The 16,954-nt window shown below is 40.1% G+C and overlaps 1 protein-coding gene across 1 annotated transcript; it reads left to right on the top strand.

Annotated features, from left to right (window-relative positions):
• The first annotated feature begins 83 nt into the window (after positions 1 to 83).
• Positions 84 to 14,393, top strand: MTPAP (mitochondrial poly(A) polymerase). Its single transcript, XM_065050656.1, has 9 exons — positions 84 to 339; positions 2,804 to 2,976; positions 3,531 to 3,764; positions 4,081 to 4,305; positions 7,992 to 8,203; positions 10,092 to 10,318; positions 11,519 to 11,611; positions 11,717 to 11,790; positions 13,533 to 14,393. Exons 1-9 carry the CDS (start codon positions 165 to 167, stop codon positions 13,869 to 13,871), a joined length of 1,752 nt encoding a protein of 583 aa, XP_064906728.1. The 5' UTR covers positions 84 to 164; the 3' UTR covers positions 13,872 to 14,393.
• Positions 14,394 to 16,954: the final 2,561 nt, after the last annotated feature.

Genomic DNA, 16,954 nt, shown 5'->3' with positions numbered 1-16,954 from the left:
CAGCCCTTCCCGGCCCGGCAAACGCCGTGCGGGCGACCTGGGGACTGCCCCGAGATCCGGCAAACTCCGCGCCCGGCAGAGGAAGCCTGAGCCTCACCGGCTGCCGTCGAACGCGACGCACGGCGCCTGCGCAGAGTCTGTGGCCGGCGCTGCGCGGCCCGGCAATGGCGCACCGCGCGGGCGGGCGGACGCTGTCTCTTCTGCGGGGCCGCCTGCCCCTCCCCGGCCCGGCGGCGGCGGGTGGCGGCTGCGCGGCCCGCGGGCAGGCCCAGCTCGGCTCCTCCGGCGCCGCGGTGCAGAGGGCGCCGCAGGCAGCCGGCGCCGAGGAGGCGGGTGAAGGTAGGGGGTTCCCCTCAGGGCCTGGCTGCCGCGTGGGGCCGGGGCGGCCCGGCTGTTTCTCCGGCGGCAGTGGGGTCAGGCGGGGGCCCGGGGAGCGGAGCGGCCGCCTGTCGCGCTTACCGCCCGCGGTTCTGCTCCGGGAGAGCCGCCTGGGCGTTACTGGCGTCCCGGGCGTGAGGCCCGGGGAGCCCCTGCCGAGGACACGGACGGGCAGAGCGCCCGCGGGCAGCCCAGGGGACCAGTGATGTAGAGATCAGCCAGAGGCAAGCGAAGTGACAGTAATTATGTGGAGTGGAGCATCTCCGTTATGAGGACAGGCTGAGGGAGCTGGGTCTCTTTACCTTGGAGGAGACTGAGGAATGACCTCATTAATGTTTATCAATATGTAAAGGGTGAGTGTCACTAGGATAGAGCCAGGCTCTTCTCTGTGACAACCAACGATAGGACACGTGGCAATGCATACAAACTGGAATACAGGAGGTTCCACTTAAATATAAGAAGAAACTTCTTCACAGTGAGGGTGATGGAACACTGGAACAGGCTGCCCAGGGAGGTTGTGGAGTCTCCTTCTCTAGAGACATTCAGAACCTGCGCCTTCCTGTGTAACCTCATCTGGGTGTTCCTGCTCTGGGAGGGGGATTGGACTGGATGATCTTTCGAGGTCCCTTCCAATCCCTAACATTCTGTGGTTATGCTGAAGGACCCCCATAAAGAGCTGTTAGATTGGTGCTGTGTCTTCAGCAGAAGCCGGGAACTGGTGAGCATGGTCCATCACCCATGTGCTGTGATCTGGGTGTGCTTTAGCTCACAGCTAAAGCATTTGTGAGCCTGAGGCCTGTGCTGCTGCTTATGTTTGTGCTTCAGAGCTTGAGGAACATTAGGTAGCAAGCTTTTCTTGAGGAGAAGATCAGGCTATATTGTCACAGCTTCACAAAACCAACAGTCTTCTGCTGTTCACACTCTTGTACTAATAAATATGCAGCAGCATTAAGGAATTATTCCAGATTTCAGTTAGTCATTCCTGTTTTGCTGTATAAATTGGGTCGTTAGTCTCACCTGGTTTGCTTCATGACAATGTAAACACATTACCATCAGCATGCAGAGGGCAGCGTTAAGCGTATGTACGAGTACCATGTGGTTGATGGAGCCATTTCTACCAGCAGTAGTGCTGGTGTGTACCTGTGTAAAATCATGGTGAAGCTGTGGCACTAAGATCTGGATTCATTTCGTGATTGTGTCATTGGTCCGTGAGGCTTCTCCTTTCTGCATCTCAGTCACTTCACACCTCTCTCACCCCATGGCAATCAGGATGATCATCATCACTGCAAAGTGCTGCTTTGGTCATTTGATGAAAAATCCTGTATAAAATAAAGCTATTAAAAATATTTAGGGTATTTATTACTTACAAGCCTGTGTGAGAGTACAGTAAATTTGTAAAATGAAAGATTTTTTGAAAATAATAAATGCTAACAAGTGTCTTTAGATAATAAAGTTTTTCTTCAGGCCACCATATACCTTGGGTTCCTCAAAATCAAAACCATAGAATAAAGAGCTCTATGTTGAATCCTTCTGTAGCAGATAGTAGCTGCAGAGAAATAACTCTATGTTCTTCAGCTTCGCAGTCTGAATTGAGAATGGCAATATTAACAGGGAGCAGCTTCACAGGCTGTGGTGATGCGGTCAGTGGATTAGTTTGAGAGATGTGCAGGGAGGTGATTACAATTTCAAATTTGGGACATGGTCCCTTTGGCTGTACACAATCAAGAAGAAAGTTTCTGTGTTTCTGGATGTTCCAGCATGTCTGATTTCCATGTCAGTTCAGTGGGTGTCAGCAACAATATAGATTGCCAGTAGTGTGATATATGACTGATCTGTGGGTTTATTGTAGTAGAGTAGCTGAAAGTATAGTATTAAATGAAAATTTTGAGTAGGCGTTTACTGTAAAAGAAGGTGATGAGTTGTAAAAATAAGCAAGTGTCAAATTGTTCCGAAGGTGAAAGTGCTGGTTTTGTGGTAGCCGAGAGCGTTTTTTTTTTAATCTGCAGCTTGTCACAGGTCTAGCGCTGCCTCATACCGTAGCTGGTATTTCCAGACTTGAATGTAGAGTCTGACTCTGTGTGATGTTTTTTGATGGTGAACAGCAAATCAAAGAAAAGCAAAGATTCCTTGTATCAAGCCTCCTGTGGCATCAGGGGAAATCAGTATTGTTTTCTTTCTACATTTCCTATTCCTTGTTCTTACAAATGTATGGATTTTTGAGTGAAATACACTTATGTTTGTGTCTTTTATTAATTCTTGATTGTTTGTTTTTTTTTTTTTTTTTTTTTTGCTGTAACCCTTTTAGAGAGTGAGGGCAAACTTTTGTTCAGTTATTTAATCCAGAGGAAGAGATTAAGTGTACTAAAATCAGTTTTAAATCTTTCTGTTAATAAAGAAAAGCCTCGATGTTCATTTCTTCTCACAGATGCTGAAGTCAGTACCAGAAAGAAGACATTCACTGAGGTTCAAACAGAACGATCGGAGCAAGCAGAACGGACCGTTTTAATTAAATGCCCACAAAAACTCAACGAAAAAAAACTATTGCAGTATTTATCCAGTCATGGAAACATTAAGAGTCATTTCTTTTTTGAAAATCGTGTAAGTAATTAACAAGGTAAACTAAAATCTAGACTTAGACAAAAAGAAGTAGCAGTATTTGGTCAAGGTCTTATACATGCAAGTTTAGCAAATTATATATAATTAGTATATTAAATTAGTTTTTATCTTTGTTAATGTTTACAAGCTGCTGAGCAACAGAATTTTATTCATAAGTCAGCTAAAAAACACCTCATCTAAGAGATAGCTGGCAACTAGATTTGCAGTAAATCTTTGAAACTTTTATAGCACTGTTCATTGTTCTAACAATAGAGCTAAATTTTTATGTGTTTCTTGAGCATCGCTGTTATGAAGATAGATTTTACAACTTTTATGTTTAGTGCTTACTGCCAAGAATAGCATATCTTAAATATTTTTGACCTCTTGTGAAAAAGTATCTAAAAAGTGTTGAGGTACAGAAGCTAGCATTCAGTTTCAGGACTGTCATATTAAGCTGTCTCAGTATTCCCAAGAACATCTGAATAATATCAGTGCAATCAGTTCAGGGCTTGTATGCATTTATCTAACACTTTCTATTTCCATTCTTAATGTTTTAGGGTATCCATGCTTTAATAGAATTTTCGGAAAAGAACAGTATAGACTCATTGCAGGATGCTGTTGGAGTCCCAAGTGCTGCAGAACATCATGTTGTCCCATTTAAATCTAGACTTTTTACTTTCACGCTGAAAAACCCAGTGAGTCAAGCTGCTGGAGGCACACCAGTTCACCTCTCTCCTCAGTTTCACATTCCAGTGAAAGACCTTATTCCAAAGCTTTGTCATGCAGACAGTGTAAGTAGAGGTTTCTAGATCTCTCTCAATTAAGAATGAACCATATCCATTTCAGATTTGCAAGTGGTCGTGCACAACTTATAAAGCACTTTATTAAAAAAAAAGTAACTCCTGTTAGAATTTTGTGTGAATGATTCTCCTACATTGAAACAAAAAATTACTCATTTTAATTGTCAAAATATTTTTTCTGTATGAAGTAAACCCGCCTGAGATTGAAAAAAAGTCTTCTAGTTGCAGTGATGTTAAGTAAATTAAAATATGTTAGTGGATAGAAGATGGATCACTGTATTTTTACAATGTTTATTTTCTTAACTAGATAAGCAGTCAGATGTACATGCTACTGAATGAGTATCAGCTTACAGAAGAAAATATCAAGCTCCGATATCTGGCTTGTTCTCTTGTTCGGGATTTTGCACGTGCATATTTTCCACACAGCACGGTTAAGCCATTTGGCTCTTCAGTCAACACCTTTGGCAAACTGGGATGCGATGTGGACATGTTTCTGGACTTCTATGATACACAAAAGCATGCTACAAAAATGGTAAGATTATGCTGTGCATCTTCAGTCTGTTGGATTCTTCACCAGAGCACCCGTGTGCTGTTTCACATACAGGAATCAGGTTTTTTATATTTAGGCTTGACATGAGTTCATAGTATAGATTGTGGACAAGTTTGAGTGTTTGGACTTGAAGACTTTCAAAAGCCTGGATAAAAGAGATCTTTCTTGCAATAGGAAGAAAATTATTTGGGTTTATGTAGACTTTGTACTGTCACGGTGAGTTTCACTGTGAAAAAAACCCTCATCCTCTGAAATTGACTTCAGCAATGTCAGACCTTAGGTGATTTTGGAATTTTGAAAACTTTTTATTTGTATGACGACAGATAGTGTGGGGAAAACTAGCTTTGTTTTCCATTAAAAAACATAAAATTACAATGGGCTTAAGCTTTTGAAGATTGAAGTTCGCTCAGCTTTTCTGTACAATTTTTATATTTCCATATGCTTTGTTTTTAAAGAAATACCCCTTCAAACTTACACAGTTTTTAGTATTGCAGTGATCAAACACAATGGAAGCAAATACGTCAGCTGAAGAGTAGGATCATGTAGGAACCCTTTACATTTAAACAGTAAAGTAGTGTCTTAAATTTTGAGGGAATAATCTTTCAAATATAAAATGTCTATTTTCATAGCATGCCTTGTAACTGGCTGTTTTCTCTGGTATTCAGACTGTGTAGAAACAGAAGCTCTATTTTGAACTGAAGAGCTATTTGGTGATGGATGGGGTTGCTAGCAGTTGTGATTACTTGTAGATGGTTGACAGACTTACAATTGTGGGGATGCTGCAGCAAAAGCCAGCAGGGATGCTGTCTGTGTGTCTTTAGGTTACATGATAGGTTAATAGGTGGTGTGGCACACTTACACTCTGTGTGGTGCAATGAGGCTTTTGTCTTGCATGCAAGCACAGTCTTTATGCACTAAAGATGATGATCATCTTGGTTTTGTTGAAATTTTGTAGCATTAAAACATGGGTAAATCAGCATTGATGTGAAGGTATTTACAACAATAAGGTACGTTAAAGCATGGGCCTGTAAAGAGTGTAAAAACCATTAGTGCAACTCTTGTGTCTTTGTTCAGGCATTGTCAAAACGGGAGACTGAGGTGCTAGCACCTAGAAAGCTTTGTGCTTTGTAGGTGTGGTGGATTAACACTGGCTGGCCTCCAGCCGCCCGCTGAGTTGCTCTCTCACTCCCCCTCCTCAGCAGGATAAGGGGAGAAAATAAGGTGAAAAAGCTTGTGGATAGAGATAAAGACAGGGAGATCACTTACCAATTACCATCAGAGGCAAAACAGACTCAACCTGGGGAAGATTAAGATAATTTATTGCCAGTGAATAACACAGTAGGATAGTGAGAATTAAAAAAAAAAGCACCTTCCCAGCACTGCCCCGTCTTCCCAAGCTCAACTCCACTCCCATCGCTTCTACCTCCTCCCCCGAAGAGGCACAGGGGGTTGAGGAATGGGGGTTGTGGGGGTTGTGGTCAGCTCATAACACTTTATCTCTGCTTCTTCTTCCTCCTCATGCTGTTCCCATGCTCCAGCATGGGGTCCCTGCTGTGGGCTGCAGCTCTTCAAGAGCTGCTCCTATATGGGTGCTTCCCACAGGGTACCAGCTGAAATTGTCCAGCATGAGGACCATCTTCTGATGTTGTCTTGCAGAAGCTACCTCTGCATCCCCCCCACTACTAAAACCTTGCCACGTAAACCCACTACAGTATGAAAATAAGATGTTGGGTGTATCTCCTGTGGTAGGCAACAGACAATGCTGCTGAGGAAGGCAAAAGTCTTATATAGTTGGCAGTGTAATTTACAGGGATAATGATATTCTCCCAGGCAAATTGTATTACTAGTATACATAAGTTAACTACCTTAGAACAAGGGAAGACAAGGTGAGGTAGCTGTAGTTGTAAGGTGATAGATACAGCGGAAGTAGGAAGGCTATCTTCTGATTTCTTCTCTGTTGCAGCTTTTCAGAAGTTACCAGCAGTGGAGGAGGACCAGGCATTTCAGCACCTATTTACATTAAATAACATTTTTTGAGTCTTATGGTAAACTGATTACTAATTGTGAATTTTAAAAGTACCGAAAGTGGGAGCATTCTTTACCAAGAGTAGAGTTTGACGACAAATGTGGTGTTTTTTGACATGCGGGCACTTTGGGAGATTAGTAAATGACTTAAAACAGTGTTCTGTGATATTTTTAGAGTAACAGGTTTTGTATTAAACCAGTTTTGCTTCTTGCTTAGGGTACTATGTCAGTTTACCTCAAAGTACTCGTTTATGTACATTTGCTGTTTACAGTAACATGGCAAGAATGGGGGAGAACCACAGGGTTGGGTCAGGCGTATCAGTACTTCATCCCGCTCAGCTGGCACCAAAGCTATGTATGAAGATCCTACCAATTATTAAGTGTCTGTTTTATCATTACAAAAAAGTCTTCATTCAGCTTTTGAGAGATATTGAGATGCTGTCTGAGAAGGCATGTTGTGATTTTTGTCACAAAGGTCTGAACACCAGCACGCCTACGTGTTGGCCGAGGCTGCATTTTTTTCCTTTGTGTTACCTGCCTCAATGTTGATAGTTAGAGGCTCCTTCCACTTTGAGCCAGCTCTGCTGTAACATGCAGCTACACAGCCAAATGGCATCAGGGACCTCTGTCCTGGTATGTCCAAACAACATGTGCCGGCTGGAAGACTGTTGGCAAGAGGAGAGCAGGAACAGTCACCTCAGGGATTTCCAGAGTTACTCAAATTCAGCACCTAAAGTGAGTTTCTGGGAAACGTTGCAAGGTCTATAACTTCTGAATTGTTTCACCTGTCTGTGTGTTTTAGAGGACTAGTTAGGTCACTGTGTAATGCTGTGTATATAGTATGCGTTCACCCATGACACGTTCCAAGGGGGAGGATGAGTTAGTGCCAAGTGTTGGATTAGCAAGTAGAATTAGCTGAGGCTTAAAAACAGAGAAAGACTAAAAAGAGATATCATAGGTATGAAGTTATTTTATTGAGGTATAAACTACAAATACAACAATTCAAAATACAAAGACCTACAGGAAAATTAATTTCTGATGCCAAAATACATCTTCACATTTTTTTTGTCAGAAAAACTGTGTGTGATTTTAAGGATTATTTGAAGTTTACAGAATTTTATCTTCATTTTGAAGGGTTAAATAATTTGCATGCTATTTTTTTTAAGTGAAAAAGACATTTTCCTTTGCATTGATACTTGATTCACTAATAACACATTGTTCTTTGAAGATTTGAAATGGAATTACTGATTTTTTAAATTAATGGTGGTTTGGTTGTGTTTTGCCCCTTCTTTATTTAATGGTATGCTCCTCTTTTCAGTCAGAGCATGTGTGCTCTCTTGGGGATTCCAGAATTACTTGTTTTAGGCAATGGTGAGGTGTAGTATTATACCCTCATCTGAACAAGTAACTTTACAGTAAGTTGATCACTATTAACCTGTAAGAACTGAATCACTGAAAAATAATATAAAAGAGAAAGCAATATGTTTTTACCTCTTTTAAGTTCTGCGGGCTGATTTGAATAATTCTTGTCTTTCAGTCTCTAATTGTACAAACTCCTTTGCAAATTGCTGTAGTCTTTCAGAAGTATTCTTAAATGTCTCTTTAGTTACAGAGCTAACAGTTTACTTTTAAAATTCTGTTAGAAAAAAGGTCCCTTTGAAATGGAATATCAGATGAAAAGATTACCGTCTGAAAGATTAGCAACTCAGAAAATCCTTTCTGTGATTGGTGATTGCCTTGATAACTTTGGTCCTGGATGTATAGGCATACAGAAGATACTCAATGCTCGCTGCCCGCTGGTGAAATTTTCCCATCAAGCAACAGGATTCCAGTGTGATCTGTCAGTCAGCAACAGGTGAGACCTGGTTTTAAAAACCTTAGGAAGAATACTAATGTACTTATGTTCTGAAAACCTGTGATAAAAACTGTTTAGTCTGCTTCTTTCTATGTTCTTAACAATTGACGGTTTTTACTTCTAGAGCTTAGGTTTTAATGTGCTTAAGATGTCTTTCTCCAGCATAAGAAATACTTGCTAGCTGAAACTGAAGACTTGAAAACCACTCTATACAATAAGTTTGGCTTATAAGGAATTGAAAGAAGGCAGCGTTCGTTAGTCATTACTTCCATTTCTGTATATGGGCATGCACAGCCTTCTTTTGATTGCTTGTCAGATTAAGCAGCTCCACTGTGTTAATTTTTAGTGACTGAGCTTCTAGGAATTTTGGAGTCCTTTTTTAATTCTTAAGGGCCTGTGTACACCTGTTTGCTTGCAAGGTATCTTGAATACTGAATTAACTCACTGTATCAGAAAACAGAATCTGAAGTGTTCCCGTTGCTTAGGACCTTTAGCAGCAGTGCCCAATAGAGGGAGCAGGCTTCTTAGAAATACCTCTCTTTGCAACTGCTTTTCCACTTCCAGCTTGCTGTCATTTAGTTTATAGTAAAGCATATGCTTTGTTTTGTTGTCACTTCATTAAGAAATACCTATGTCAATCCAGTATACATCCGTAGCCCTGGCATAAGGATACATAATCGAAAATGAGTTACTAACCCTTTTCATTGCTGTTAGGGAATAGTAGAATATGAATTATTATTTCAGAATACTTTGGTACGACTCTTAGAGCAGATTTTCTGATTTGTCTACATCAGATAACATCAGATCCTAGACTGAATTTTGTAAATTACTCAAAGTTCTCTTTCAGAATAATCAGCAGTTGTTAAAGCAGTACTGAACATAAAGTTATTTTGTATATGCAGCCACAGTGAAAGTCAGCATGCAGTTCTGTGCAAAATTCCTTGTAATTCTCTGCTGATGGTTTGGCTGTTTGGGACTGTGTGTGTTGTTTTGTTGTCATTTGGCATAATAACAAACCTCTGCACACAAGGAAGCACTTCACAGCTGAAATTTTAGAAGTCCAGGTGTTACAAAACTTTGACGTGGTAAACTTCCCTGAAATGCCATGGTGGATTTTTAGAAGAATTCAGTGCAAGACTGAGAGTAAAAACTCCTGCAGCTGTAGTTCAACAAGCACATTAGACTAAAACTGACACCAAAGTAAGTTTTGCTCTCACACCATGCTTCCATTTTTTTTTCAGCTTTTTTTTTCGCCCTCTCATTTGTACACGACATGGGTGTTTACACAACTATATGATGATGCAGATCAAGAACTGATCCATCTGAAAACCTTTAACCTTTCAGATTGTGTGTTTTTTTCAGCAGGACCAAACATCAGTAATTTGAAAGTTACCAAACTGACTTGTTTTGCAGATTTCGTTATGTGTCTGTACTTCGTGTATTTTATTACTTTTTAAAGTTGCAAAAGAAGTTCTAGATTTTGCTGTTGTTGTTATATACTAGGATAGGGATATTATCTAAAGTACGTCAGGAAGTTGTGGCTAAATGATGTTTTTCACTTTGATTCTGCATAGCCTCACACCTGAGTGATGGCGGTGCTTTGGTTGGTTGATTGTTTTTCCTCCCACTGTGATGTGGAACAAGGAAACAGTGCAAATGCAGTATTATTATTTACCTGTAACTGTATCCTTCTTAGTACGGAAAACCACCAGGGATTTCATCCTGGACAATTTAAGGCATTCTCTTCTACTTTTTAAAATGCACAGAAGTTGTTTGGGTTTTGTTGTTTTGGGGTTTTTTAAATACCATTTTCTCTTAAAACTGATGCTCTAGGGCTGAACAACAAGCACTGCATTTACATGTCTTTTACTTTTCATTTCTTCTTCAGCATTGCTATAAAAAGTTCAGAACTCTTGTATATCTATGGCTGTCTGGATCCCCGTGTAAGGGCACTGGTGTTCAGTGTACGATGTTGGGCCCGTGTTCATGGACTTACAAATAGTGTTCCTGGTACCTGGATTACAAATTTCTCTTTGACCATGATGGTCATGTTCTTTCTGCAAAGGAGATCACCACCCATCATTCCAACACTAGACCAGCTTAAAGAACTGGCAGGTAACGGCAGCTCTTTATGTGTTAATTGGAGTGACTTTCACATTTGTTTCCTCTAAAATGATGAATAAACCCAAGAAATTTCTTTATGGTCTCCAATACCAATGCATATTATGTGTGCCTTAAGTTTGATGGAATATACGGGTTTTACTTGTTTTTTGTTTGTTTGTTTGTTTGTTTGTTTTGTGAAAATAATGCATTTTCAATACAATACTAAATTCTATTTAGAGGGGTTAGGCTTGTTCTATGCTTCAGGTAATTAAAAGTCATTTATTTGCTCGACCGTTTTTTGTTTTTGGTTTTTTTAGAAGACTTGTAGAGTCTTAAATGTCTGCACTGGTTAAGGATTTCGTGCGGATTGATGTGATGTGTGTATTGTTTTATAGATACCAAATGTTTAAAAGAAAGGCTTTATTTTTTCCTTACGATTTGTAATATCCTTGAGACAGGCGGTTCAGGCCATCTGCAAGTAGTTCTTTTATCTTTGCAAACAAGCTGTTCTGGCTCTTTCATACATAGCTTTCAGGGTGTATTATCTTCAGTAAATCTTATGAAAGCGTAGAAACTGACACCCCAAGTTCTTGATTCCTCACTCATGCCTTCTGCTTATTGACATGCATCCTTGGAAGCTTTGAGTGCTTTGAGTGGAGAAAAAGGTCTGTGCTCAGTTACTTTAATAGCATTTTAAACATTTCTATCAGAAATCTACAGAATTTTTACATAGTAAATAAAACATCTGCCCTGAAATTTTACAAGAATATTCTTAATTCTCTTGAAGTTTTTCAGAAAATACAGTGGACACTTTGAGTCAGATTTTTTGGAAACCCTCTTATAGGTATTAACCTCAGAGATTTGTGTTGTTTAGTGTATAATAAAGCTCTGTATGCAGAGATATCTGGCTTGTTATTGAAAATAAGTAACTTCAGAGATACAAAGATGTCATATACCTTATTCCTGTAGGCTTTTGAAAATACACCATTTACTCATGCTCTTTTGCTTTACCTGTCCATAGACCTTTTTTTTTTAAACCTTTAGCCACTTAATTTGAGTCTTAACCTGAAAGTTCAGTTGTGAACTCCTAATTTGATTTACTTAATATGATAGCATTATTGAATTCAGTCATGTCTGTTATCTGAGTTTTGTTATATGCAGTGGTATTTTGTTGTTTAGCACTTCAAAATATGCCTGCGATTTTTATTCCAGATGAAAAGGACAAACTTGTAATTGGAGGATATGATTGCTCATTTGTTACTGATTTAAGCAAGATTAAACCTACAAAAAATACAGAAACACTTGGTAGGTAAATCTTAATCAACTTTTTTTCTTTTATATTTTCACGAGCATATTGAATATAAACTTTTCCTTAATGTTACTGATGGCTGTTGTTTTCCTTTCCCTTAGATGTATTGTTGGGTGATTTTTTTGAATTTTTTGGAAACTTTGATTTCAGAAGGAATTCCTTAAATCTTCGAAAGGTAAAATGAGTTTTAATCTCTCATCATTATCAATTGAATTTATCTGTTTGCTTTTTGACAAACTGCAAATGCTAAGCAACGATTTCTGTCATTTTTAATTGTACATATGATGTACATGTTAATTGGTTGCATCCAGAAACTGACTCATTTCTGTTAAGGAAGAGAGTTTTCCTCTCACAGCCTAATCACTTACAGCAGTGTTAAGAACATTTACAGTGTCATTACTTGGATATGATGGAAAGCACAAACTCTGATGTTAAGCCTGTATGGTTTTCTTGAAAATCCTGTAAAAAAAAAAAAAAAAAGGCAATTTTTAAAAGTAAAAGCTGTTTTGCTTCCGTGAGAGGAAAACTTAAAATGTCATGATATATGTCATAGCAAAAGTCTGTGGCAAACCTTCTATGTGAACAGGCTTTGCATTGAAGTTGGGAGTGCAGACGCAAACAGTGTCTGCATTAAAACTTCCAGCTGAGTTCTGAAACTTGCTTTTGGCACTTGAGTGTCCTACTGCAGTTCGTATCAGCCCACAGCAAGTGTACTTACAACTCAGTAAGCGTGACAGATAACGTGATCGTCCTGTGCTATCATTTTGTTTTACTTTATATGTTTAAGTCATGCTATTTATTGATATGTGTGTCTGTATGCAAGTATAATAGAAATATATATAAATGTAACTACCTTAACTCACAGCTGTTCCTGCTGGACTGTTGACAGGGTGGGGGTGTCAGTGCTGTGTTGCTGTGCGGGCACTTTCGTTTGTGTTCTGTTTCCTACTTGGCACCATGGATTACTGACATAGGAGCTCTTTTTGCTGCTCTGGGTTCGTCCTAGAAACTGATTCATTAAGCTGGAGAACTTTTGTTTGCCATTAAGCCTTACAAAAGACAAGCAAAAATAATACACGTGCTGGAGCCTGAGCTAGTCAGGGGAAGTGTCCGTGCTGCTGGTGTTTTCCTGTTTAATCAGTGAGTCCTCTGGCCATGGGGCAAGCGCATGTAGCATGTATGTGGACACTTCCTGGACCAGCAGCAGCTGGTAGGTTCCGGCTAGAGCTTGCGGTGGAAGATGTGAAGAGGTTCTGTGATACAAAGCAGCTCAGCTAAGTACCACTGATAAGGACTGACATGGAAGTGCATTTAAATAGTAAATACACAGTTGTCAACAGCTTGTATTATACTGGAGCAAGTGCCCGAAAGTGGACCATGACCTGAATAGCTATGTGCTGAAAAGACAGACTGAACTGGGAGGAATTTCAGCCAAGGCAGTAATCTTGTTTTGTTATGCTACCTCTTAAGGAGCACTGTGAGGGGAATGGTTTGAACAGTTTAAGTGCATGTAGTAGTTTATCAAACTGGGCTTACATGCAGGTTAATATGACATGCTTGTTCTGGCCATACACAAATGGAGATAGGAGTAGGAGGTTGCAATGAGTGAGGTCTGAGGTTTGTGGAAAAGCAAATGGGAAAAGGGCCAAAAAGACAGGCTAAGCTGTAGTTGTGTGTTCTCTGCCTTGAAGAAAATGTAAGCTGTATGTGGCAAGGGAAACCACCGCAGCAAACAGGAGTCATACAGTCAGGTTGACAGGAAAATTAACTTGATTGATAATGACTGTTGTTTTTGCAAAAAGTTCTCTACTAGGTCAAAATACTTTTAATGCTAATGTAATAACTCAAATGATTTGTTATTTGCTCACCCTATAATGCATGTATGCAACTTTGGCTTTTTCTTTGCACTGTCTGCAGGGAAAGGAAGTAAATAAACCTGAGTCGTCTCCTCTTTATATCTGGAATCCCTTTGAACAAGACCTTAATATCAGCAAGAATGTTAATCAGCCACAGCTGGAGAAATTTGTAGCTGTGGCCAGAGAAAGTGCCTGGATTTTACAGAATGAAGATAAAACTCAGCAAACGATCAAAAAAGAGCCTTGGGGACTGGCAGCTCTACTGATACCATTTGGAAAAAGTAATGCCAGCAAGACGAAGAATAGGATGAAAGGAATAGGAAGTGAAACAATCAGAAGCCTCTTGGACTCTTTAAAGTTAAACAGTGCAAACAGTCTACAAAAAGCAGTGGGAAAGTGACTTTTCAGCACAGAAACACAATATTCTGTTTTAGGAATTGAATGTGACACACATTACGAAGAACATTACTTTTAGTATTTCTATTATGGTGAAATGGAGAGATAAATGACCTCTGTTTTCCATCGTGATGCTTTTTGTACAGATCTGCGTTCTTTCTGTACGTTTTTCTCCTTGCTCTTCATTTTTCCATCTGTATTATGAATGAAGAGCATTCAAATGCAAGTTTTACAGGTGCGTTTTGGAAATAGCCTTCAGCTGGGCATGGGAAGACAGATGCAGCATGGGAAAAAGCCTTTGGGAATTCTGTTGGCTAAAATACAAATGATATGCTAAATAAAAGCTCAAGAAACAACCAGCTTTCAGTGGAACCACAGTTTGAAATAAGATGAATGCGTTAGAACCATTGCTTCCATTCCAATCATGTTCTGGAAGCCCATAAAACCTAAGTGCATGATCTATTTTTGCAGTTGTTTTCCATTCATGTAGATAGTGCCAAGACAAAATAAAGAGAATGGAAATAGATAGTAGGGTTTGCAGTTTCATAAAGTATCTCTCTCCAAGGGTAGTGCAACTGTTTTGTTTTGTAAAAGTGGTTTTGCTCTTTTGTTTGCCACCTGATCTCAAGTTTCTTCAGTCAACTCTCCTTTGTTGTCTGTACCCATAGGACTGGTTCCCACCCACGCTTGCCTGTGCACTCGTGTTCTTCATTTAGCCTTCAGCTTCACTTTAGACCTGTATTTCAGGTTCAGGCAGGGCTTTTTGCGTGCTCTTCTTGCGTCATCACTTTCCTCAAAGTTGCTGCGTACTAGGTGACACCAAAGCCCTCCTCATGCTGTCCCTTGCAGAGAGATCCTTAAGAAATCATATATCATACTGGAGTCCTGTTCCCATTCTTGCTGTGTTCTTGAGATATTCAGCAGAATGATGACTGTTCCCCTTCAAGATCAGTTGGACTAGTGAGAGTCAATGCTTCTTGTTGACTTAAAGCGTTGAGTTCCCTATCCATCTGCCACAAAAGAGTGTTTTGAGAGGAAGGGGACGAGGTGAGGGCAGGCAGGAAGTCAGAAGGGAAATGGAGGGCATGCAAATGTCAGATAGATTTTCTGGGTAAAATTGTGAGTATTCTACCCGAAAGCTGCTCATGCATTAAAATTAAATGGCAACTGTAGTCTTTATTATTACAGTAATTTCTTGTGCAGAATTTCCCTTAACTCAGAGAGATTATCATACAGATGCAGCATCGATGTTTATGATTACTGTTTCATTTTCAGGATTTTTAGATTCTTTAATGTTGCAGAGGTCTATGATTATGTGTAGACTTTCTAATGGTTTAGTATGAACAGTTTAAAAGTGTGTTTTCTCTTTTCCCTGACGTATTATTTGTTGGAGATACTGTGGGCTTTAATGCATGCTTCCAAAGTACTCGTAAAAACTGGGCAAGGAAAAGCACTTTCTAACTAAAGGGTGAGACCTTGAGTGGCAGAAAGACCTTACAGATCGATTCCGTATTAGTTTATTTGGAGTTTAAAATAATACGTGTCCATTTCTAATTCATAAATGTTTTCTCAAATAATGATTAACATAGTCATTATCTGGGTCACAGGAATTAATTCTTGTATTAACTGCTTCGCGATTGAGCCTTGAATTTCAAACTTTATTTTCTACCTAAATCCTGGTGCTAGTGTGTGAGCTTTTTGGAGGCTGGTATTAAGTTTATTGTAACTTGGTTTTGGTGCTGACCCAAAGCCTTTGATAGCAAGCTTGGCACTGATGCTATAAGGAGCATATTTTTACCTTAATCTTGACAGAATTTTCTTTCTGTTTTCCCCAGCAATATACTTTGAAGCTTTTTGAAGATTAGGGCAGTACTCAAGTATTTCTCAGTTTTCTTTCTGGGCAATACTGCAGTGCAATAATAAGGAAGTGGCTTATTGGAACCAGAAGCACACAGCAAAACTGTGGCAGTGTATTCCTACTTGCATTATATTCACAGTGGTTCCCTCTGTCACAGGTAGGAAAGATTTTATAAGAATTTCAACACTTATACACAGGATGCTTTTAGTCAAATAGCAATAAACTTTGCATTTTGCTTATACAGTTGAGCTGTGCTGAAGCACACACTTCATTTGTAAATGCGTGCAGGCGTTCAAGCTGCCTAGTCCTTCAAAGGCTGAGCAGAACATGGGTCCTGTCTGTGCAGCACCTTTCAGCATCACTTCTCTCTTTAGACTGCCAGTCCCTTTTGGGAATAATTCTGAACTCTTGCCATGGCTGCAGGCCCGTTTCTGAAAAGAACACAAAGAAGCCAAAAGCAGCATTGCAGCAATGGAAATAGACAGGTGATCGTTTCAGATGTCTGCAAGTCCAGGGAGCTGGAGGCCAGCTGTGGGGCAAAGCCTGGAGACTTGGAGGAGCAGCTGCTCTAGTGATCTAAATAAGCCTGACCGGCAGCTCTTGTAGGGAAGGCTGGTAGCTGGGAGGGAGAGCGGACCGCAAGCTTCCCTAGAGTGTGAGCTATGACTGTGAGAAGAGCTGTGTGACAGTGTTGGAATTTGAGCCACCTGTGGGAAGAGAACCAGACAGCGGAGGACCAAGATTTGAGGGAGTGTACTTAGCAAATCAAGAGATGGCGTGATTATAATTTCCTGAGGGCAGCAGTCTTATTGCATGATGGAAGATGGCTAGAAGCAATCAATATGGTTCTGTCAGTAAAAACAAGGGTTGGCTATTTGTCAAGAAAGGACTATGGTGATGGTCTGGATTTGAGAACTTGTCCATATGGTCTGAAGATATGTAAACAATGTCTTGGCGAGAGGGAGGCAGTAAGTTTTAGTTCTCAAAACTTGGCGCTGATATGCTATATTGTAGGGTAGGACTGTTGGGGAGGCCACATATAAGTAACATAAGTGAATTAAACACATTTTTGCCCCTCTGCCCCTTCCTCTTGCTGGGAATACTTTTTAGTGCAGTCTCACATTCCCTGGCTCTTACTGGTTAGGGAAACTGAAAATATCTAACAGTTCCTTTGCCCTGAGAAAATGTTCTCTGGGACATTAACTTCAAGTTAACATTTGTTGACAGGG

The sequence above is a fragment of the Columba livia genome, chromosome 2 (assembly GCF_036013475.1).
Source record: "Columba livia isolate bColLiv1 breed racing homer chromosome 2, bColLiv1.pat.W.v2, whole genome shotgun sequence".
In the NCBI taxonomy this organism is placed as follows: Eukaryota; Metazoa; Chordata; class Aves; order Columbiformes; family Columbidae; genus Columba; species Columba livia.
Note: the sequence above shows the minus strand (reverse complement) of the source record. Positions and strands in the feature narration are given on the sequence as shown.